This window comes from Danio rerio, chromosome 6 (genome assembly GCF_052040795.2).
Source record: "Danio rerio strain M-AB ecotype USA chromosome 6, GRCz13ab, whole genome shotgun sequence".
NCBI lineage: Eukaryota > Metazoa > Chordata > Actinopteri > Cypriniformes > Danionidae > Danio > Danio rerio.
In genome coordinates, this window is record NC_141026.1 from 46,701,828 (window position 1) to 46,725,361 (window position 23,534).

The 23,534-nt window shown below is 33.1% G+C and overlaps 2 protein-coding genes across 7 annotated transcripts in view; one reads left to right on the forward strand and one right to left on the reverse strand.

The window, feature by feature from the left end:
• LOC147836458 (uncharacterized) overlaps positions 1-23,534 on the forward strand; it is a 455,522-nt gene that overhangs the window by 208,098 nt on the left and 223,890 nt on the right. The gene's annotated exons all lie outside the window — the stretch shown is intronic.
• The window catches only part of cntn3b (contactin 3b), a 136,656-nt gene continuing 120,781 nt past the window's right edge, over positions 7,660-23,534 (reverse strand). The window contains exons 20-23 of one of the 2 annotated variants that reach the window (XM_087257904.1): positions 18,026-18,212; positions 12,668-12,780; positions 10,691-10,856; positions 7,660-8,114 (exon numbers count right to left, since the gene is read on the reverse strand). In XM_087257904.1, the coding sequence (XP_087114030.1) occupies positions 8,020-8,114; positions 10,691-10,856; positions 12,668-12,780; positions 18,026-18,212 (561 nt within the window). In that variant the 3' untranslated portion in view covers positions 7,660-8,019. The remainder of the gene's footprint in view (positions 8,115-10,690; positions 10,857-12,667; positions 12,781-18,025; positions 18,213-23,534) is intronic. The other variant, XR_015494061.1, reaches the window with a different exon arrangement.

Consider the following 23,534-nt stretch of genomic DNA (forward strand, 5'->3'; position numbering starts at 1 on the left):
GAGCTGAATCCTTAACTTTTTAACTAACCTAACACAGTGTTAGAGTGAATGGATGCTTATCTGATAGTGTTTGCTCTTCAACTTGGTCAACACAAGACGGTGTTCTTTTACGTCTGTTATACGTCCTTTACACAAATATGTGCCAGAGTAGGTGAGAAAATAGAACCATTATAATGCAGATGACACTTGTCATTGTCAGCCAACTTCATCATAATGAAACTGATTTGTCAGATGGTGTGAGGAGTCATATCTTCAGTTAAAAGCATTAAAGATACAATATATGATAACACTTGAACTAAATATCTGACTGTCAAAAGTGCAATCATTCAAATACCTTTGCACAATTAATGACCACAAACTTTCCTTTATGACAAGAATTGTGAAGCAATGTGTAAAAAGGGGCACTTGCGACCATTCTGTTTGAGGAAGTTAAACCGTTTCCATGTTGATAAACACATGATGATTTTATTTTACCATGCTTTTCATGTTTTCTAGAATCTGTTGTGTCTTCTACTCATGGTTCATAGTTTGAGAATCTTTTTGTTAAGAATAAAACACACTAAATCAGATAGCTAAGTGCCAGTAAGCTGACTGGAGTGTCACTAGCCAATCTGAAAGCTGTGTACACCAGGCAGCTAAAGAGAATTGTGAGTGTTTTGGATTTGTTGTTGAAATCACATGTGAGTTTTTTTGTGGCCATGTTTTGTGAGTCCATAATGAAATGGACTCTTGACCAAAGTAACCTAACTAACTTTTATAAAATGATTGTTATGAGGCCATTATAATTGTGCCTCACAAAAATGTGTTTATGACAGATTTATGACAAGTATATTGTCTTGGTTATGTCAAGTTGTCATGACAAAGACAGGTTATGCTATAGTGTTTATGTAAAGTTGACATAAAAAGACATCTCATGCTGTAATCTTTGCATTTAACTGAGCTAATGATATTTATTGACAGTTGTCAAAAGCATGCACAGAATCTAGTCACTTGAATATGAACGAGAGTAGAGTTAAGGTTAAGTAGTTTTTATTTTTAGTCTACACATTCTATATTTAATCAGGCAAATTTACATTGCAAAAAAAAAAGATATGAATAATTAGTCCTGACAGCATATGTTTTAGGTCATTGTAACCTATTAAACTTAATCATGTTCTAACTTAAGTTACACAAGCAGTTGTAAGTCAGTTTAACCAATTTTAAGTTCAATGGACCCATAAACTTAATTTGATTCAGTTTAAAAATTTAAGCCAACCAGGATTTTTTTGTTTTACAGTGTACTAGCAATTTCTATGTAGGAACAGTTTCTACACCATTTCCTAAGTCATAAAGCCATAGCTACAGTTTATAAAACTATCGTCAAACTGCTGTAAAAGGGATGAAAGCTACTGTACTGTACACACACAAACACACAACTAACTAGACTCAAACAACTTTTTCATAACAGTATTTTGTAGAGGTTTGTAGAGTTCCCGTTTGCCTGCTACAGTATAATGTAATTCTAGTCATTTAAAGCTCCCAATGAGACACAGCTGGAAGCCAGGCTTTTGACATTTTTATTAAGTTTTTAACAGGATTATAAAATTCAACACATATGCACCACATTTTTTTCCACATGCACAGTTTTAGTATACAAGACAAAACGGTTACTTTTCAATATGAAAATATTGTGTTATATGTAAGTCATCTCACAGAGATTATTCGCTAATACATCAGTATTAAATTCCCAGGGCCATGTGCAGTAGAAAACATCAGGTTATCAACGCTGGCCAACTCTAAAAATATATAGTCACTATTTACATCTGGCCAAGGTTTCATTGTTTTTCAGTTCAGATTACGTTGAAACATAATTGGATTGCGATGATAAGATCTGTCATCAACAGCTCAGATATTCATTTGAAGCTTTTGCCAAAGGGAAACCATAATGTGAAGAAATGAAACTCACTGATTATACCATGTACACCAAATTAGGCAAATTAGACTTTACAATTTTAAGAGTAGCATAGAAATCATTGCTATTAAACAACAATTATTGTTTCTGTGTTTATATGCATCATTACACAGATACTGTAACTGAGGGTTGATGAGGCACAAACCGAGAGCAGGAGGAAAACAACTAATTGGAAAATGAACATATTAGTGACAAGTCCAAAGCAGTACTAACTTTGTAATTACTGTAGTGTGAAATACTTATTATACATATCATGTGTCTGCATTTCATTTCTCATACTGAAAAAAATAAATAAAACAAAGAATGCAGTCTGAATAGACGATCTGTACTGTAAATAATTCAGAAGAGAGAAGCTATAGAACATAAAGAACACTTGGCCATTAAAGTGTTTGGAACTCCTCTCTGTAATGTAACAGTGCAGGACTTTATAGGATTTATCCATCTGAATAACTTCAGATAAGTTCTGTTCAGATTCAGTTTCGTATAAGACTTCATTACATTATCTGCAATGGAAAATTGTTTGGGGGTGGAGCCTTTTTTTAAATAATTCAAAAAGAAACAGTGAAAGTTTAAATGACTTCTGTGATGGTAAAATGTATATAGTGGTCCCTCATCATAACACGGTTCACCTTTTGCATCTCGCAGTTTCTTTTTTGTTTTTACATCGCATTCTGTGTCTTGATTCGCGCAGTGTGTTCTGCGTCATGATTGGCTGTACACCATTGTCAATAAATCTCTTTCATGCCATGTCTCCTGTGCAGTACAGAATGCGTTCAGCTTGCCAAATTTACATACATGTTCGGTTGCTAGCAGTGTTACTCTGAACTTCCACGATTAACAAGGGACCACTGTACAAGCAAACGTTTAGGGTCAGTAAGACTTTTGTGGTTTTTGTTTCAGTGCCACTGAAGAACCATATTTGGAAAAGTTTAAAGAACCATTTATTTCACAGAGTGAGGAATATTATTCGAATAATCTGTTGAACTTTTTCTATATTAAAGTATACGGAAAAAAATCATTTTGTGGATTGGAAAGGCTTTTTGGATTTTAAAGATTTTTCAGAGAACCATCAATGTCAATAATGAACCGTTTTTAAGACTGAAACATATCCTAAACTGATTTAAATTAACAGCAGATATGTTTAATAATGTTACAAAAGACTTCCTTTCCTAATAAATGCTGTATTTTGAACTTTGTTTATGAACGAAACCTGAAAAATGTGTTCTTTGCTTTTAACGAAAGAAAAATAAACTTCTTTCAAGGACTGAAAAGACTTTCTTGAGGATCATGGCAGAATATTCAAATGATTTCTGTAGGGTCATGTGACACTGAACTAAGAAATCACATTTGGAATTTTAGAAATGTTTTACACTATTAGCATTTTTACCATATTTTTGCTCAAATAATTACAGCCTTGGTGAGAAACAAAAACATTTAAAAATCTGACTGACCCCAAACTCTAAGAGCGAGCAACTTCACATCCTAAAATGTACATATTTGTCACTTTGCACTGACACACGGGTTTCTAATTCTTCTTCAAGGAACTTCTTTTTTTTCTGATAAAACTCGAGTCCATCCGATCTCTGAATGAGAGAAGGAGGAGGAGAGAGAGGGAGGGCAAGGACATCTCAAACACTCAAAGCTCAAACTATACACAAGATGGCTGACAGGAACCCCGACATCAGTCAATCAAGAGTCTGCATTGTGACAGCCGCAATATAGAGCAGAAAAATCGATATCCCATTGACTGGGCCACTGCAGCCTAATCAAGGTGCCCAGACCTTTATGAAAGCTTGAAGGAGAACAGATAGGCTGTCCTGATTGAAACTCTGCAGACTCGTTTTATCTCCCTTACTAACTTTTTTAGCATGTCTTCATGGGCTGCATCTGTACTGGAGACTCGGACAGGAAGGTTGTGTCACCTTGGTTCACTACCTTGTGCTTTCTTCTTACTTTGAGAAGAACAAGTGCAAATTATGGACTCTACAGCCTGATACTGCCATGACAGAGCCAGGAACATATTGTCCAGCGAAGGCACGATTCCTTGGCAGCAAACCTCGACATTAAAAGGTCACCCCTGAAATGTATCGGCCTTGTCTCATTGAGGGTACAAATGAGTCATTCCTAATTCGAGTCGCGTTATATGAGCTTAAGCATGAGATATGATCTACTGTATACTGGTACTGTTAGAAAAAGTTTACTTATTTGTTTTGTCTTACTTTCCAGTAGGCTACAGATATCTAAACATTATTTTGTTAAAGTTAGTTAGGGGCAGTTGTGGCCAAATTGTCAGTGATTTGGACTAGTAACCCACAGTAAGTTGGACTAGTAAACCAAAAGTAACTGCGATTTCCAGTCCTGGCAGGAATTTAAGATGGGGGAGTGAACAAAACCACACTCTCCACCTTTTATACCCAGCTGAGGTGCCCTTGAGAAAGGCACCTAAACCTGGGAGCTGGAAGCAATCTGTGTCTGTGCTCTCACTCCTCACTCAATGTGTGTTTGCACTTGTATCGGTTAAAAGAAGAGGATCTTAATTGACAAGGCTCACTTTACTTCACACTAAAGCAGTTTTTCTCAACCACGTTTCTGGAGGACCACCAGCTCTGCACATTTTCCATGACTTAAAAAAAACACACGATTGGATCATGATTTGGATCATTAGCTCATTAGTAGAGACTGAAATAACTGTAATGGGTGTGACAGACAAAGGAGACCTCCAGTGTTGGTGGAGGTCTCCTTTCATGTAACATGCAGTGTTGGTGGTCCTTCAGGAATGTGGTTGAGTAACACTGCACTAAAAGAATAGATCATAGATTCTTCAAAGTATCTTCTTGTGGTTCTTCTTGTGGTAACAAAAATGTTTAAAACCACACGAGGGTCAATAAATGCTATTGATTTGCAATTGAAAATTGATCATTTTAATTTTTAGGTGAACTATCCCTTTAAGGTATAGTTACTTAGGATAAAGATATTAAATTTTAGTTTCTGAAATTTAAATTGATAAAAGTCTCCTGATGTGCATTGAAATGCTGCAATATTTAATGTGTGAATGTATTTAAACTAAAACAGGAAGACAGGTGGAGTAAATTGAACAGCTCCTCTCATTTTTTAAATATCCAATAGCATTTTGTTTATAATCATAACTTGCTTGAAATGGAGCAAAATGTTTTACATTTACAGCCTCAAATGTTCTTTTCATATGCAAAAAAAAAAAAAAAAAAAAAATATATATATATATATATATATATATATATATATATATATATATATATATATATATATATATATATATATATATATATATATATATATGTTTATTTATTTATTTATACAACAGTCAACAGTTCTGTCTGGTTCTTGAATCTGATTGATAGCCATGCGATATTCTGCAAGTAACAGCACTTGTCCAGCCTCTTAACCCTTGTGTATTACTCCGCCCACATACAGCAACAAGTAGAGGACGATCTACAATTTGAAAATTAAGACTGCTGTTGGGCAACAATGTACTTTTGAGGCTTTTAAGTTGAGAATGTAGTTGTTTAGATTTGCAGTTTATTTATAATGATAGTACCTATTTTACAATATTTATAATTTCTGAAAGACAGCCCATCGGCGTCCATTAGCCTGTCATACTGAGCAAAGGCGATTGATGTTGTGCATCCACAAGATGGTGACAGAGCCTGCATAATAAGCCCTTAGAGGAGGAAAAAATACAGCGTAATTTTAAACTACATCTGAAAAAATCATTATTAAACTGGTAAGTGATATTCTATGTCGATCTCTTTCCTTTGCATGTTGTAGTGCTGTATCTACACCATGTAATTGCAATAAATTGAGTGTGAGATGGGACTCGCATATCAAGAATGTGTGTTGTGTTGGCAGAAAGAAAGAAAAAAATGCCTGTATGTGTTTAGTATTTTTCCTTATCCCAAACACAACAGCAATATGATAGTGATTGCGCTGCTTTTTTTTGGCTTTAAGTATTGCAACAGAGAAATACTGTAGACTGTAATACTGTAGGGAGCTATCTCTGTAGACTGATGGCATTTCATGCCGTTCAACCGTATGATCTTAAAATGTCAGCAAAACCCCCTGTTTTGTCAACACTTTAGACATTATGCTAGAGAATCATTCACTAGCTCTAAAATGATGTTGGTGAATTAGTAACGGCTGGCAGTGAATGGAGGAAGAAAGTAGTTCCTAATACAAAAGGGTTTTTAGACTCTCTCTGTTTGATTTTATTTTTTATATACGCGATTATGCCATTGAACTGTTGTATAAATGTAATATCACACATGTAGCAGTGCGATTTGGCTGTATATTGTCACTGGTGGGATGATATACAGCCACATCACACTGCTACTCGTGACCTTGTAAATATACTGTATATATCATTCAGTTTTGCAATAGTTTTCTAACTGATAATATTTTATTTCTTGTTTTAGACTAGACTTAATTCTGATGATTTTTCAAACAAAATAATTCTGTCAGATTGCTTTAAAGGCAAATAAATACTGATTTAAAAAAAACGTTTAGATATTTGTACTGGAAAATAAGAAGCATACTTAGAAAAAGTATGATTTTGGGGGGGATATTTTAGGGACTTTCATGCACCTTGTACTTGTTCAAGTTTTTTGTTTTGTTTTTTTACATCTGCAACCCCAGTAGAGCTATACAAGGAGATTTGATAAATACTAAAAGGCATGAATGGGTTGCAAAAATTGTGTGATGCAGAACCAACTAAAGTGTGAAACTGGTTCAGCTGGATGACGAATATGGAGCAAATGCTCACAGGGAAAGTAAGCCTTAATTGTACAGAGTGTCTAATGCTTAACACATTAATAATTTAACTGGCATGGAGCGTTAAACAAAATGCTAATACCCATCAAAGAGACTGAGAGGGAGTCGATGGCACTGTAATCGAGGTGCGACGGCAGCACTCATGTCTAAACCAATGGGAGATTCCCATTAGTATAAACCTGGCTTTGTTAACCCAGACCCAAAACTTAAAAATAAATTATATAAGAGCAACTTCCATCAACACTGGTTTCTTAGCCCTTGTCCTCCTCTGCAGAACTAGTTTCTATTATCTACTTTGGTGCGTACATGAATTTAAGGCATAGACTGTTCTCAGGAATCAGAGGAAAAAATTATGCACACATTGGCACACTGCATAAAGAAGCATATTATACAAATATCAGAAGCGTTTTGAGTTTTCTTTTTTTTTTTTCTGGTTGTAGGGTACCAGATGAGTTTTCATGTTTAGTGATTTGTCTTAAGACAGGGTTATTATAATTAAAAATTAAAACTAGAATTAAAAATAGGGTTGTAAAATATATGGATTTACCATACCATTGATGCTATTTTTAATTGTATATAATGAAACAATATAAATGATAATGAAAATAAATGACGCACAATAAAATGACTACATCTTGAAATTAAATTGAAATGAAAACATAAAATCTAAAAATAAAAACTACGTTACACTAAATAAAAAAGTTATTAAATGATACAAAATAACACTTAAAACAAGATCATTTTACTTTTGTAATAATATAATATAATATAATATAATATAATATAATATAATATAATATAATATAATATAATATAATATAATATAATATAATATAAATATAATATGGTATAATGTGAAGTTTTCTTACCATATTTATTTATATTTATTTTTTCTTAAGTATAATGGTGATATCCTAAAGCGAAAAATGTCAATGGGGTTAAAAAATACCCAGAATTCACTACTGTTTACATATTAATTTTTTAAATGTGATTTTCCTTTTAAATTAATTGATATTGTTTAATGATGCAAATAAGATCTTTCTCCAGATCTTCCCAAAAGCCTCAATCACTCTCTTGCGGGGCTCGACCATGTTTACTAATGACGGATTCCCAACATTCCCTTGACATTTCAATATCCGGCAGCTCTGTTTGCCAGAGCTGGAGAATTGCATCCGCTCAGACTGTGATGGGAAGCATAAGCATTGTTTGAGAGCAGAGCAGGAGTGTGTTTTTTTTGTTTTGTTTTTTTCTTCCTCTGGTTAACATCAGGAGGCACCGAGTGAGGAAAGAGCACAGATGAGGAGTGGAGAAAGAGACAGTGAACACAGCCTTCCTGATCGAGATCCACGAGCACCCATACCTGGAGACAAACACATTCACATACATTAGAAAGCACTGTTTAACATCCCAAAGGAAAGAAAACCAGAGCATTGACTTTCAAATGTCAGACATCTCATTACTCATTCAGACAGCTGTACATAAAGCTATATATATATTTAAGGGAGAAAACGTTGGGAATAAAAAGTAATAGTAGTTTAGCTTCCAAAAGTTTAGCTTGTTTTATAATAAACAATAAATGCATATAAAAAACTGTAGGCAAAAACAAACAAATCCTAATTTGATTTAAAGAATCACCACAAATTTACTAAAACTTAAAGTATTAATGAAACCAGTTACATAAAAAAATGATACAGCCCTAATACAGCTTTTCTTGATTAATTAGATCAAGTTTGGTTAATTAGGCAGGTCATTGGGCGACAATGAGTTCTTCTGTAGCCAATCAAATAAAAGTAAAAGTAAACTAAGAGGTCTAATAATATTGACCTTGCAAATGATAATAAATAAATAAATAAATAAATAAATAGATAAATAAATAAATAAATAAATAAATAAATAAATAAATAAATAAATAAATAAATAAAATAAAAACAGATTTTTTTACAGATAACTTAAAATAAATAAAACTTTCTACATAATATAATATAATATAATATAATATAATATAATATAATATAATATAATATAATATAATATAATATAATATAATAAGTAGGGATGGCTGATGTGAAACAGATGTTTCGACACAATGTCGATATCCCGAAGGGCAAGTGTTTCGAAACACTGCACCGAAGCATGATCCGAATCACCTAGGTCAAGTGACTAAAATTCAAAGCATCGACGATTCAAAGCATCGATCATTTCAGAAGCATTTTGAGAACTGGCGAATCTGCGTTTGATTGACAGTGTCGGAAAAACAACTCTATCTCATGTAGCCTAGGGGACCTTGTGTGTGCACAGAGTAACTGTGCAGCAAAAGTACCGAGTTTGAATCCCGACTTGTACAAAAACTCTGAAATTATGACTTTATTTTAAAAATGTTAATCACAAAGTGTTCCTTCAGATGTCAGACCACTGTTAAAACAAAACATGTTACAAACAGAGCATTTAAAAAATAACATCTATAGCTGCATCACCCTGGATTTAAACCCATTATCTCTGCAAAAATTACCGCTAGGTGTAATTGTAGAGATGGGTTTTGAAACGTTTCGAAGCTTCAGCTGTTTCATGAAGCCTCGCTTTGCCCACCACTACATTCAGTCACACACATACACTACAGACAATTTAGCTTACCCAATTCACCTATACCACATGTTTTTGGACTTGTGGGGGAAACCGGAGCACCCGGAGGAAACCCACGCCAAAACGGGGACCACTACATATAGTTTAATACAAAATTGTAAAGAGTAGGGGTACAAAAGGGGTATGGATCGAAATACAGTTTATAAGGAAAATGTCAAGCAGGCAATGGTCAAATTAGGGACAATCAGAAGCATGCAGATAATCCAAAAGCATGGTCAAAATGGTCGGAACAGATGGCAAAACAACATAAACAGCGATGTATTTATAGTTTTTCTGATAAGTCCTGAACAGCTTTAGCTGTTTGGTTGCAATCAAATGGAATCTGGGCCAGGTGTGTGAGTAAAGTGCATAATGGGATCTGTAGTTCATTAAAGTGGCAGATTTGTAGTTCTTTTGTGACAAACATATAATATAATATAATATAATATAATATAATATAATATAATATAATATAATATAATATAATATAATATAATATAATATAATATAATATGTCAGTTAAACAAACTGCAACTGTATAATACATCAATAATACGAAAACAAAAAACAAAATGCAGAATACCATTAAATCCATGATAACAGAACACCAAGTAAAAAAAATTAAAAACTTTAAATAATAAGCATAGAAAAACAATTTTTCTATTTCACGTGTTTAAAAATTACAAATGAATAAATTAAGAATGATCAAAAACTGCAATTATATTTCAATAATCATAAAATAAGAGTGATATTACATCATTACAATAACAAGGTTTTTACAGTGTTTAAAAGTATGAAATTATTGTTAATTATTTAAAATTAATTATTTCATGTATTGTTGATATTCTTGTTATTAGTTTTGTTACTTGAAATAAAGTAGTTCATGTTCATGTTAGGCTGAGTTTTGTTAAACAACAGTACAAAATGACAGTACATCACATATCAAATCACCCAAGAAAAGAGGATATTATTTTTGTTTGTCACCAATGTACACCCATTGACAGAAACGTGACACTCCTGTGACTATAACTTGCTAATATCTAATCTGTACAAGCAAAGCTCTGTAAGAAAGAAGAGTGAAATCACGCATGTTTTTATTGCCGAAGGAACTGGTGATTCTCCTTCATTTATATGCCGCTGTGGCTCTGCTGTGACAGAGACGGATAGCAGAGCAGCGTGCATTTCTTAAAAGGTCGCATTCTGTGACACTCTGAAAGACTGAAGCGAACAGAGCGAAATATTTAGCCGTCCAAACCGCCTGAATCCCCATTAAGAGCTGATCAATGGCGACGGAAGAGGAAATAAAGGGGAACTCACTTAGCTGGTGGATGTGGATGGGTTCGCTTCCTTCCCCCAGACCCCCTTCACTAAGGCTCTTGATCTGGATGACGTAGTTGTCGTTAGGGTTGAGGGTCAGTTCAGCTGAGGTTTTGTTGGTGATGATGGAGTACATGTCGTTATTCCGGTGTCTTCTGTACAGCACCTTTAGGATGACCAAAAATCCCGGTCTGTCAAAGATCTCATTCAGAGTAATAAAAACTGGGCTTGTCAATCATTTCTTTGAAAATAAGATTAGATAGAAGTACTTTTTTAATTGCAATTAGTCACTTGTACTTGTGGAAAAAGGAAGTCAAAGACGATAATTCTAAGACATAACATTATTATGCCATTGTAAGTGACAAACTGGGCTCGCAAAAGTGCTCATTATTTTTTTCGAAATCAATTAGACTAATTAAAGCAACAAACTGACAGCTCCAATAAAGTTCAAGCTCGAACATTCAGTTTGACCATAATTAATGTCAAGATCAACCATTCAAGCTATTTCAGTTGCCGAGGAAATGCTCCTGGTTTTTATTCACAGCACTTCAACTTGCTTTATTGCAAAAATAAATAACTAAATAAACAAATGAAAAATCCTTTTATTTATAAACGAAAAAGTATTTACAAATGAAATATTGCAAAAAAAGAGAAAAGATGAGAAAAGAGAGAGAGAGAACTGCACACATATCTAGTACAGATGCAAAAACCTCTAAATGCCGTCTGAAATTTACATCAAAAATCAAATAATTTTAGAGGAAACTTTCAGATGGCATTTAGAGGTGTTTGCATCTAAACTCTTCATATATATATATATATATACATACATACAGTTAAAGTCGGAAATTGTTAGCCCTCCCTTAATTTTTTTTTTTAAATATTTCTCAAATGATGCTTAACAGCAAGGAAATTTTCACAGTATGTCTGATAATATTTTTTTTTTATGGAGAAAGTCTTATTTGTTTTATTTGAGCTAGAATAAAATAAGTTTAAATTTTTTTAAACACCATTTTAGGACAAATTATTAGGCTATTTAGGCTCTGTATATATATATATATATATATATATATATATATATATATATATATATATATATATATATATATATATATATATAGAGAGAGAGAGAGAGAGAGAGAGAGAGAGAGAGAGAGAGAGAGAGAGAGAGAGAGACAGCCATGTTGCGGTGGGCCTTAGAATTGAGGGATTTGGATCCTATTTCAACATCAATATATGTAAAATGGAGAATTATTGTTTTTATATCACCCAATATGACCTTTGGACACACTATACCTACACACAGTTCTGTCCAAACTGTTTCCAAAATATGATTTTCATCATCGTTGCCCTCTAAAATAAAAAGTAATTTACGTTTACTGCATGTTTCAAGGCATCATTCACGCCTGCAGCCCTTTAATATTAGAAAGGTTCATTCACACAAGTGGTCTCTAAGTATAATCAACAGCAGTGATGTTTGACATAGCAAGTACTACTAATGATGCAAGAGGGACACATGCATACAGATCACAGATCATGAAAGGAGTTAAACATAGGTGATGCCCTGTTATTCCACATAATGTTTACTGATGCTAATGGCTATTGCGTTTCCCCTGAGCTTCATGATTGTTTTCCCTTGTGGGGAAATTAGCAGTGTGAGAGCTGTTAATTGCATGCATGTGTAATTAAGAGAGAGCGAGAGAGACATGGAATAGAATTTGCTGTGCTCTTATCTATAAAAACACACACAAATGAAGGGTTTTCAGGCATGTAACTGCCATATCTTTGTTGTTAAATGACTGAACCCGACAACCCTTATTATATATATATCAATAGTATCAGATGCGAAAATGCAGTGTAGTTTCTGGCGTCATTGTTTGGCTGACAATGTTGGAATGGAGATGCTCAATGGAAAACTAATTCATGTATAGTGAAACTAGAAAAATATCCCAATCCATTTGTAAAGATAGCAACACTCACTATGTATCCAGTGACCTCAGATTCCGTTTCCAGAGCAATGACAGGATCCCACTGAAGGATGAGCTGAGAGCCAATCAGATTCCACTCTACGTTCTGCGGAGGCTGTCCAGGTGCTGAGCATATAAAGCAAAACAAGAAAAGAAAGTTTTGATAATGCGCAACTGTCATTATATTCAATACAAAAGAAGACAAGGAAATTGAAGTGCTGTGCAATTGGTTATTAAAATACTGCAATATGAAGTCAAACAACCATTCATTTCATCTCCAAAAGAATCATTTTGGATGCATGTAGAATGTAATCATTCATATCTACACTTTACTCAGTGCAGCTGACAAGTATAGTCATGAAACAGCCTTCACCTTTACAAATTTTTACCACATATTTGTTACATCTCTGCATTACAAGGTGTCAAATTATTAATGCGATGAAACAGTTTATAGATCTAGAGGCTACGTTTACATGAACATCAGTAATCAAATTATTTGTCTTAATCTGATTAAGACAATAATTAAGGTGTTTACGAGTTGCTTCTTGAATGTTCCTTTCATGATCCTGTTTCACATGTTATAACACAGATTGAATAATGTCATTGTGTCACCACGCTATCCATGTATCCTCTGGAGTTTCATGTAATATTGAATGGTTAATTTAGAATTTTTTGACATTAACACATATCCGACTCTGAGAACTTTTAAACATCTTCTGTACAACGTCTTAAACTAAGGATACTTGAAATAATTTTTTTTATAATCTGATCTTTTTATAAATGGTGATTTTGTAATTTTATGGTATTGTTTTTGTGATTTTTATGTGAAACTTTATGTGTTGCCTGCCACCCTGACCAGGTCTCACTGGAAAAAGAGACAGAATTGTCTCAATGTGATCTCCTGGCTAAATAAAGGAAATAATAATAATAATAATAATAATAATAATAATAATAATAATAATAATAATATTAATAATATATTATTATTATTATTATTATTATTATTATTATTATTATTATTATTATTATTATTATTATTGTTTAATTAATTAACTGTAGTACAGCTGTTTCACTTTTATTCAGGAACATTTCATGTATGCCCACTTGACAACCTGAGGTATTGGATGTGTGTATGAAGTAATGTGGGTGAAAGAGTGTTGTTTTAATGGAATTTGATAATGCACAATAAATTGCACTATTTGTGCAAAATAAATTGCACTTTTTGTATGTAAATAGACGCATGACCATTTTGAGTTTACTCGCTTCATTTAGATTCGCTTCATGGGCAGGGATTCTGTCTGCCTGGTGACTCTAGTGTCATTGCTTAATGGCTAACATGGATTTTATTAAGAGAATAGCTGTGTTTATGTGCTTTAGGAATTCTGAAAATCAGAATATTTTTCTTCGACGCCACGTCTGAGTCCACTAGATCCTTTCAGAGATGCACCCAGCTCTGTGAGTTCATCAACTCTATAAACTATACCTGGATAATGGAGGCTTTCAGTGGTGCTTCAAACTGAACCGAGCCCAGTTTTCTGGTGTCGGCAAGAGGATTTACCCTTGACCACTAACAACAGGCACTACGTCATAATCACTCCCCTACAAGAGCAAGCTCATGATTCAGATTCAGTTCAGATTTTCCAACTCGAGTTCAACTCGCGTTGCTTCATTCGCACAAATCATGTCATTCGTGCCATTCACGTGAAACACACCGCAGAATATCTATTTGCATCTTTGCATTGACCTTACATGTAAATTACTCGCGCTTTATACTTCATTTATGTCTAATGTGAAACCAGCATAATAGTATGATTAAGGTGTTTACATGTCTGCACTTCAATAAGCTAAATCATCCATTAATGAGTAATTTAATCATTAATCCAATCAATCTGTTCATTACACTGACTCATCTAGTAAGTTTAGTGTTTAAAAGTGAGTTTTTAAATTATTTAGTAAATCATTTAAAAGTCATTAAAACAATGCAAATTTATCCAGCAATAAGCCTTTATGAGTCATTAAGTCACTCATTCAATAGTTCAAAAATGTTCATTCATCCAGTAATTAATCAAGTCACTATTAGTGAATCATTTAATCAATCATTCAAAAAGTTTATTCAGTAAGTTGATTCATTCGGTAACTAAACATGTCTCAATGAATGAGTTAATGAAATATTGATTTAAGAGCTTCATTCAAAAAGGCCCAGTTGGATAATTATAGTAAACAAGTCTTTTTTATTATTTGAATCGTTTGACTCATTAAATTAGGGGATTTTAAAACAAATCAATTAGAAATATTTCAATATTTTTAAATAGACTGCGCTGATTAACATTTTGTCGTACTTCTAGTAAACATGCTATTTTATTTTATTTAGAATTATGAGATACTCGCTTATATAATTATTGCTATTCTCAATATAAAACAACTGGATGCTGCTCAGATGCAAAAGCCTTCTAATATCATCAGAAACCGTCTTCTTAAATGAGCACTTTTTATTTCTCCGGTATGTAGGTTTGAGTTCAGATGCAAAAGCCACCTGAAATTTTCTTTTGTTTAATGAAAGTTTTCCTCATGCTCCTTTGCTCATGTTTAGTTATTTTATTTTAAAGGCAATGAAAAATGCGAAAAACTTTCATTACAAAAGAAAATTTCAGGTGGCTTTTTCATCTAAACTCTTCAATTGGTTAATTGGTTAAATTTCTTTATTTTGCTTTCACATTTTGATGTCTTTTTAGCTTTTCTAAAAGTATTCATGCCTTTTCTTCAGGTCAATGTTTGCAGCTTTTTAATGCTTTATAAATAAACACGACTTTTCTTGACAACTACAAAAATAGATGGTTGAAAGCTCTTTCATTTGTGAAAAAAACTCCTTAACGCTTCAGCTGTTTCTGTGAAAAGTTTTACCATCAACACAAGAAGAAATGTTTATGTGCACGTAATGATCTGTCCAAAAGTTCAGAATTTTTCACAGGCATAGCTCATAACACAAATCTACAACTAGATGCCTCAAGCAAAATGCCTTTGAAGACGTTTTAAAGGTTTAATGATACCTAAAGAAATTACAATCTATTCCAGCCTCAGCAACAATCATTTAGTTTGCAGAACCAGTCAGTTGATACTGAGAAACATTGCTGCAAATCAACATTCAAATGCTATCAACAACCTAATGATTACAGAGTAATTTAATTAAAGCCAAGATTAATACACAGTTCATTGTTGACAGCCTTGCATCACCCAATTACATATGCACACATCAAATAAATGCCTCAGCCACTTACCATCACATCACATTTTTTTTTTATTTTTAACAAATTATTTAAAATGCATGGAGGCAAATGTCCACCATACAAAACTATTACAAACAACACACCAAAAAGCCAGAATTATGAGATGGTGCTGGGCGATAAAATCAATATCAGTATTTATTGACCGAACATCAGAGTGGCTTTTTGGTTTCTTTTCTTGTGCATCCCAGCCACTAGCATCCCATTTGAAAGATTTTTTAGCATAGGGGTAATATAGTCATTCAACTTCTTAATTTGTAATGTTGTAATATGTATTTGAATAATGATGGCTGGCTCCTTTACTTGAAAGCTCAGATTTGATTATCATAATTTGTTTTGTTTGCAGAGTTTAATGTTTATTGTAACATTAGTATTGATAACCTTAAAGATGTTTGTCTACCTTCACCATTGCACACACTTTGTAACATTTTATTTAACATGTTTAAAAGTCTCTGAGGTTTATTTTATTATGAAGAGATCAGATATTTTGTTCAAATATTTTCGTTTTTGACTTATTTTGACTATATACCTTAGTAATGTTGATAAATTAAAATAAAGTGGTTGAATAAAAAATCATTATAATCCTAAATGTATTGTTAAAAAAATATTAAATAATTAGTAATACCGAATAATATGAAACATGATATCGTGATATATATATATCTTTTTTTTGCAATATCGGCCAGCCCTATTATGAGATAAAACTAATTTGAACCAACTTGTATCGACAACTTTTAAATTTATTAAGGCAAAACTACAACATAAGTCAAAATGATTATTTGAAGTTGAATTTATGACATTGTAACTTGAAATTACAACATATCAAAAATATGACTAAATGACACAATACGGGCTATAATGAGCTTACATTAACGCACTTACATTAATATAACTATAAATACATTAGCTATACACTGTAAAATTATCCTTATATTAATAATAATTTTATGTATTTTGGGATTCATGTTTTTTATTTATTCATTTATTCTTATTTAATCACCTGCTTTGAATGTTAGTACTCGATTGAATGGGAGTTATCAGTGGTTATCAGCTAAAAGATATGGGCCAGTAGGGGCCTTTAGCGCCTACAAGTATGCTCAGAAGGCTGTTATCATCCATCCACATGACTAATCAGCTATACTAATAGAGAAGATTCCAGATCCAGCTCTGTTTTTACATTACTGTGGCGGTTGGGTTTAGGATTGGGGTAGACGTTAATAAAATACAATTAATGGGAAATTTAATGAATGATAAAATAATTATTGTTAACTTCCAGCCGATGTGATCTATAGCTAATTATCCATTTGGATGAATGATAACAGCCTTCTAAGCCTACTAATAGGTGCAGAAGGCCCCTACTGGCCCATATCTATCAGCTGATAACCACTGATAATGCTCATTCAATCAAGTGATAACATTCGAATCGGCTGTTTGTAATTGCACTGTGGGATCTTGATCTTTCCTCAATCCACTTTTGATGTTGAAAAGTTTGAAAATATGACTTTTCTTGACATTTCATAATAGTTTAATGTGATATATGGTCTGGTTGGGTGTTGTAAATTATTATACAAAAACATGGTAATAAACTACTAATACTTTTTCTTATTTTACAGACTTTCATTATACAATATATAGTTTCAAATCACTAAAATGAAAGTGATAGTCACTTTGATAAAATGCACAGTCAAATTTTCATCATTCGACAGGACATAGGTTAATATCCCGTGATACAATACACAAGTGTAAATAAACAGAAAATCCCCTGTAAATCATGAAATATGTAACCTGTTAATTTAAAAATATTTTTATGGTCGGAAGCATTTTAAACATGGTTTTACGAGCCCTTCTTGAGTTTTTATCAAAATGGCAGGCAATAAGAGCTAAGAGCTAAACCTGCATCAAAATAATCATATAATATTTAATCAAATCATTTTGCATGCACTGTTTCAGGAAACACAATATAACTTTGACTTACTCATAATATCAAGTTAGTAAGTCATACTTTTGAGTCAAGTCATAATTGAGTTGATTTGGTTTGTCTTTAAAAGATTGCACAAAAATGGGGTTTTCTTAGACAAGGGCTTACTTACGTGGTTTCTTGGTGGTAATGTTGACCGGTGCAGACTGTGGGCCGGTTCCTGCAGTATTGAAGGCGCACACCGCCAGGTAATATTGAGTGTTCCCCTGCAGGCCGCTGACATTCACTGCTGTGTAGTTTCCAGTGATTCGAACTTTACCCACTGTATCCGGCTTGGTGTCATCTTCCCAGTACACCACCTGTTCACCAGGACACACAACAAGGACATTTTATATATCCTTGACTATGATTTAGATGTAAACAGCTCTTGTGCCAGAACAATTACACACTCCTGTAACCCGCTGTGACCCTAAATATGCTAATTTTTGTCAAAAGATGTGCTACTACACAAATAGGTTTTTGGCATGTTTTTGAACTAAATGAATGTTAATTGGGTTTACAATGTTTAGTCAAATCCACAAAGCTAATACTAAAATAAATAAACAAACAAACAAACAAACAAACAATAAATAAATACATAAATAAACAAACAAACAATAATAAACAAATAAATAAATAAATAAATAAATAAATAAATAAATAAATAAATCTGCCAAATATACAGTAATATAAATAAAAGCCAGAATTATTAGGCCCCCTTTCATTTTTTTCTTTTCTTTATATTTTATAAATGATGTTTAACAGAGCAAGAAAGTTTTCACAGTATCTCCGATAATATTTTTTCTTCTGAAGAAAGTCTTATTTGTTTTTTTTTCGGCAAAAATAAAAGCAGTTTTTAATTTTTTTTAAAAAACATTTTAAGGTCAAAATTATTAGCCCCTTCAAGCAATTTTTTTGATAGTCTACAGAACAAACCATCATTATACAGTAACTTGCCTAATTACCCTAACCTGCCTTGTTAACCTAATTAACCTAGTAAAGCCTTTAAATGTCACTTTATGCTGTATAGAAGTGTCTTGAAAAATATCTAGTAAAATATCATTTACTGTCATCATGGCAAACATAAAATAAATCAGTTATTAGATATGAGTTCTTAAAGTTTTTATGTTTAGAAATGTGTTAAAAAATCAGTTTTTAACATCTGTAAGGAAAAATAAACAGGGGGTCTAATAAGTCGGGGGGTGGGGGGGGGTGGGGGGTAATAATTCTAACTTCAACTGTATATGGCAGTTCACACTCAGATGATCTGTGGAATAGCATTCTCAGTCAGGTTCACTCTTCATCCATTTGTGCTCGACGTTCTCTTCTTCATTTTAAAATTATACATAGAGCTCATAGATCTTGTTAAATTAGCTCAAATATTTCCTGGAGTTAGTTCTTTGTGTAATAGCTACCAGGCCGTTGAGGGTACTTTAATGCACACAGTTTGGATTTTCCCTAATTTAGAAAACTATTGGAGATCAATATTCAATACCCTTTCTGTTGTGCTTCAATATAAATTAGAGCCGGAAGTACTTGTGCCATGATTTGAAATCGTCCCTGAAGACTCATGTTTATCTTCGTCAAATTGTAAGATTCTTGCCGTCTCTTCTTAATTAGCGCGCAGAGCAATTACGCTCAGCCATTTGATTTTTTTTGGCTCGAGACTACCGGTCTCATTCACTTCCATTTATTTTTAGACATTAAACACAGCTTGTTTTGCTGATGTTGCAGACTGATATTTTCTTAATATATTATTCTATTTTGCCTGTATAGTCATGCAAACACTTGTTTATAGAGCAAGTAGTTTGACCGTTTTCTGCTGTTTATTATTCCTAGTCATTTCTCCCATAGGCGACTAAATGACATGATATTTCTAATGTGACTGTCAACATGGCTTGAGAATATTCACTTGAGAATAACAATAAAAAAATCTAGAATCAATAAAATAACATAATAAATTCAGGAATTTGATACACATAATTCTTGACCTTCAATTAATGGAACTTAAAAGTGTGATATCTCTGGCTGTCTGGAAATATGATATTCTTGTGAAAATGATTCTCTTGAGGATATGAAATTTCAATTAACTTTTAGCTGTGTGCTAGGTGAGAAACAATTATACAGCGGAAATGAAATAATCAATTATTAACCTCAGGTTATATGTTATATCAATATTGAGGCATTAAGTATGGGAAGATTTAAGCCAATTTAAAGATGAGACAATAATGAGATCCATCTAAGGGAGGCGAATAGCTAAATTATTTCTTTTCTACTTTTTGCTCTCTGGAAGTGTTTTTTCTCTGCTTTATTTCTCAGAACGTGATAACATTTTCAGCATCATTACTTACGGTTTTTATTGTCAAAGGATTCTTTAGAAATTTTAGTCACTCAACTTTTAAATAGTATTGTGTTTATTTTATCATATTTTAAAAACAAAATGTTTGTGGTTTAGGAAAGGAGACGATTTAATCTGTGCTAAATTCAAACTAATCTGTGAAAAACATCTTGTTGTTGATGAACAATATTGTAATATGATGCGGATGCTGACAAGGGAGGTGCGGATCCAATTGCAGGTTTATTAAACAGAGATGGACAGGTGAGTAATGGTCAACACAGGCAAACAGATATATACAGGCAATCCAGAATGGTAGACACTACAAACAGGCAGGCAACAGGTCAAAACAGGCAGGCAGCAGACAACATAAACAAACAAAACAAAGCAAGGTTCAAACACAGAAGGCAAGCAAAACGCGTCGTAATGTTCACTTACAGTATACTGCAAGATTTTTTGTCTTGTTTGTAGTCCAAATACCTAAAACTTCTTATATCAAGTAGAATTTTCTAGACAAGCAAAACATATTGTCTTGTTTTGAGAAATAATATGCCAATATTAAGTGATTTATTTCCTTAAAACAAGCAAAATAATCTGCCAATGGTGTAAGCAAAACAATCTTATGTCAAAAGGAAAAACAAGACTATTTTGCTTACCCCATTGACAGATTATTTTGCTTGTTTTAAGGAACAACTCACTTAATATTGGCGTACTATTTCTGAAAACAAGACATTGTTTTGCTTGATATTTGGACTAGAAACAAGACAAAAATTCTAAGTAAGAAAAGTATTGTTTGAAGTGTACAACAAGACTCAGCAAAGAGGTGTGTTGGTGCTGTGTATATGGTCCATGTAATCATTATTAGTTCATGAGCACCTTCCAGCCGTGAGTGTGCAAAATCAGCGAAATGAGGAACAGGTGTATGTAAGCAGTGCATGACTGGAAATTGTAGTCCATATACTGGCAGATTTGAAGTTCTTTAGTGAACTGTGTGTTTACCAGCAATCTGCAGCAGCTAGATAGCTGGTGATCATAACAAATATGTTGGTGACTAGCTGGAATCCAATACTGGCTGATTTTGAATATGAATGAATGAATGAATGAATGAATGAATGAATGAATGAATGAATGAATGAATGAATGAATGAATGAATGAGTGAACATTTTTGTATTAGGAAAGGAGAACACTTAATTTGTAATAAATGTAAAGTATATAAAAGAAATTAGATCCTGCTTTATATACTATAAGTGGCCTTAACTAATACGTACTTACACTAAAATTAGTGATTCATTACTATGTGCTTATTGTGTAAATACATTTTTGTATTGTACAGTACTTATGCTTGATTAAATACTTGCATGTAATTACATATGTAATCAATTTTGAGAAGTACATTCATATTTACACTGTTGACCATCTCTTTCACCTTTACCCTACCCATACCGCCAAACCTTTCCCTTAACCAGTGCCGGCCTGTAGGGTTGAGGGGCTCTAGGCAAGATTAAAAAAAAATAAATAAAATTAACAACACACACACACACACACACACACACACACACGCACACACACACACACACACACACACACACACACACACACACACACACACACACACACACACACACACACAAATATCAAAGCGTATTCATTTGTATCAACTGTAACATCTTTAACCTATAATACATATGTAAAAAATATTTACTCAGATTTAAACAAACAAGTTTGCAAGTATCGTAAAGTATTACAAATGAAAGTGCAAGTGTGTTGTAAAAAACAGCTGTACATAAAACAAACTAAATAAAATAAAATACAAATAAATAAAAAAAATGAACAAAGAAGGACACGGATTGGACACTTGTGATGTTATATTACTTAAGACTTTAAGACACTTTTTCAGGTTTTTATCAAACGTGAGCAATTTGGAGAGATATGTTGAATCTGTGTAGGAATACGTCACATCATTCTAGTTCATCCAAAAGCCGATCGCGGATGATGTTATACTAAATAGAGTGTGGTGCTTCTCGGTATGTTTCTAATATGTTCTGCTTTTATTCATACTGTTGTTGTGTATTTAGCATGGTTTTCAGTTATTTGTCATGTATAAATTATACAGAGCTATTCTTTTAATGAAATGTGGGGGTTATTTTTTTTTCTTACCATCGTTGTGAATTCTATCGCATTTAATGGGGTTTGTGCATTGCCCAATGCGTATTGTTCTTTTTTTTCACAGTAAAAAATATTGTAAATATACAATATTAACTTGTATAAGCTGCCTATATTGACTGTTGGTCGGGCCGGCACTGTCCCTAACCCTACCCATACTTCAACTGGAAGGTGATCTGCGATACATTATGAAGACAATAAGTACATTTTATGTTTATTTTGATTTAAGTACATATAGTTAAGGCCACTTAATATAAAGTGAAACCAGAAACTAAAAATAAATTCCACTTGTTATTTACTGTAGTAATGAAAAATGTGTTTTGGTAAAAAATGTAATTCAGGCTTGGGTGGCATTTGTTATTTGTTGTTGTGGAGCTTTGAGTTTAAAAAAGAAACATAATAAATAAATAAATAAATAAAAATAATAATAATAGTATTATTATTATTATTATTATTATTATTATTATTAATTATTTTTATCATATCAGTAAAATCTCTACTGTTATTCCATAATTCAGTATCCAGTGAGTGTGATGACAAAATGCTTGAACAGTTTTGCTGATAGTTTGTAACTAATAAAAATCAATCAATAAGAAAAATGCACACATATTGCATTACTGGACTCTATTGGCCGTCACTGTCTGGTTTTGTTCAAGAGGAAACACAGTGATGTTTTTTAAACTGGAATTTTCCATTTCAAATATTGCAGGTGCTTCAAAGCAGCACACATAAATGGTATATGCAGCATACGGCGCAGTTCCTTGATCCATGATGCTTTGATTTAGTCCTTACTAACCAAAGACGAGACAAAAATAAAACCTAAAAAGTTTCCCCTCATCTAGAATCCGGTGACATGATAGTTCTATTCTTTCCAGACAATATGGGCGCTGCCATGGCAACGTGGCAGTTTTGTGCCGCAGGGCAGGGGTGACAGAGATGGAGAGAGTGGCTTGTGAGAAAGCGCGACTCTTTTTGCATTCTTGAAAGGCCAGTGGAGAGCTTTCATCCAGCTTCTGAGAGCGGCAGACATTTAACAAAGCAGCGGCACTATCTAAACACTGCCATTCTCCATGTCTGAGGTGGCATGGGAGAGGTGACAAGCACTTTTAATAATTGCTCCAGATCCGGATCGCATTATCAAAG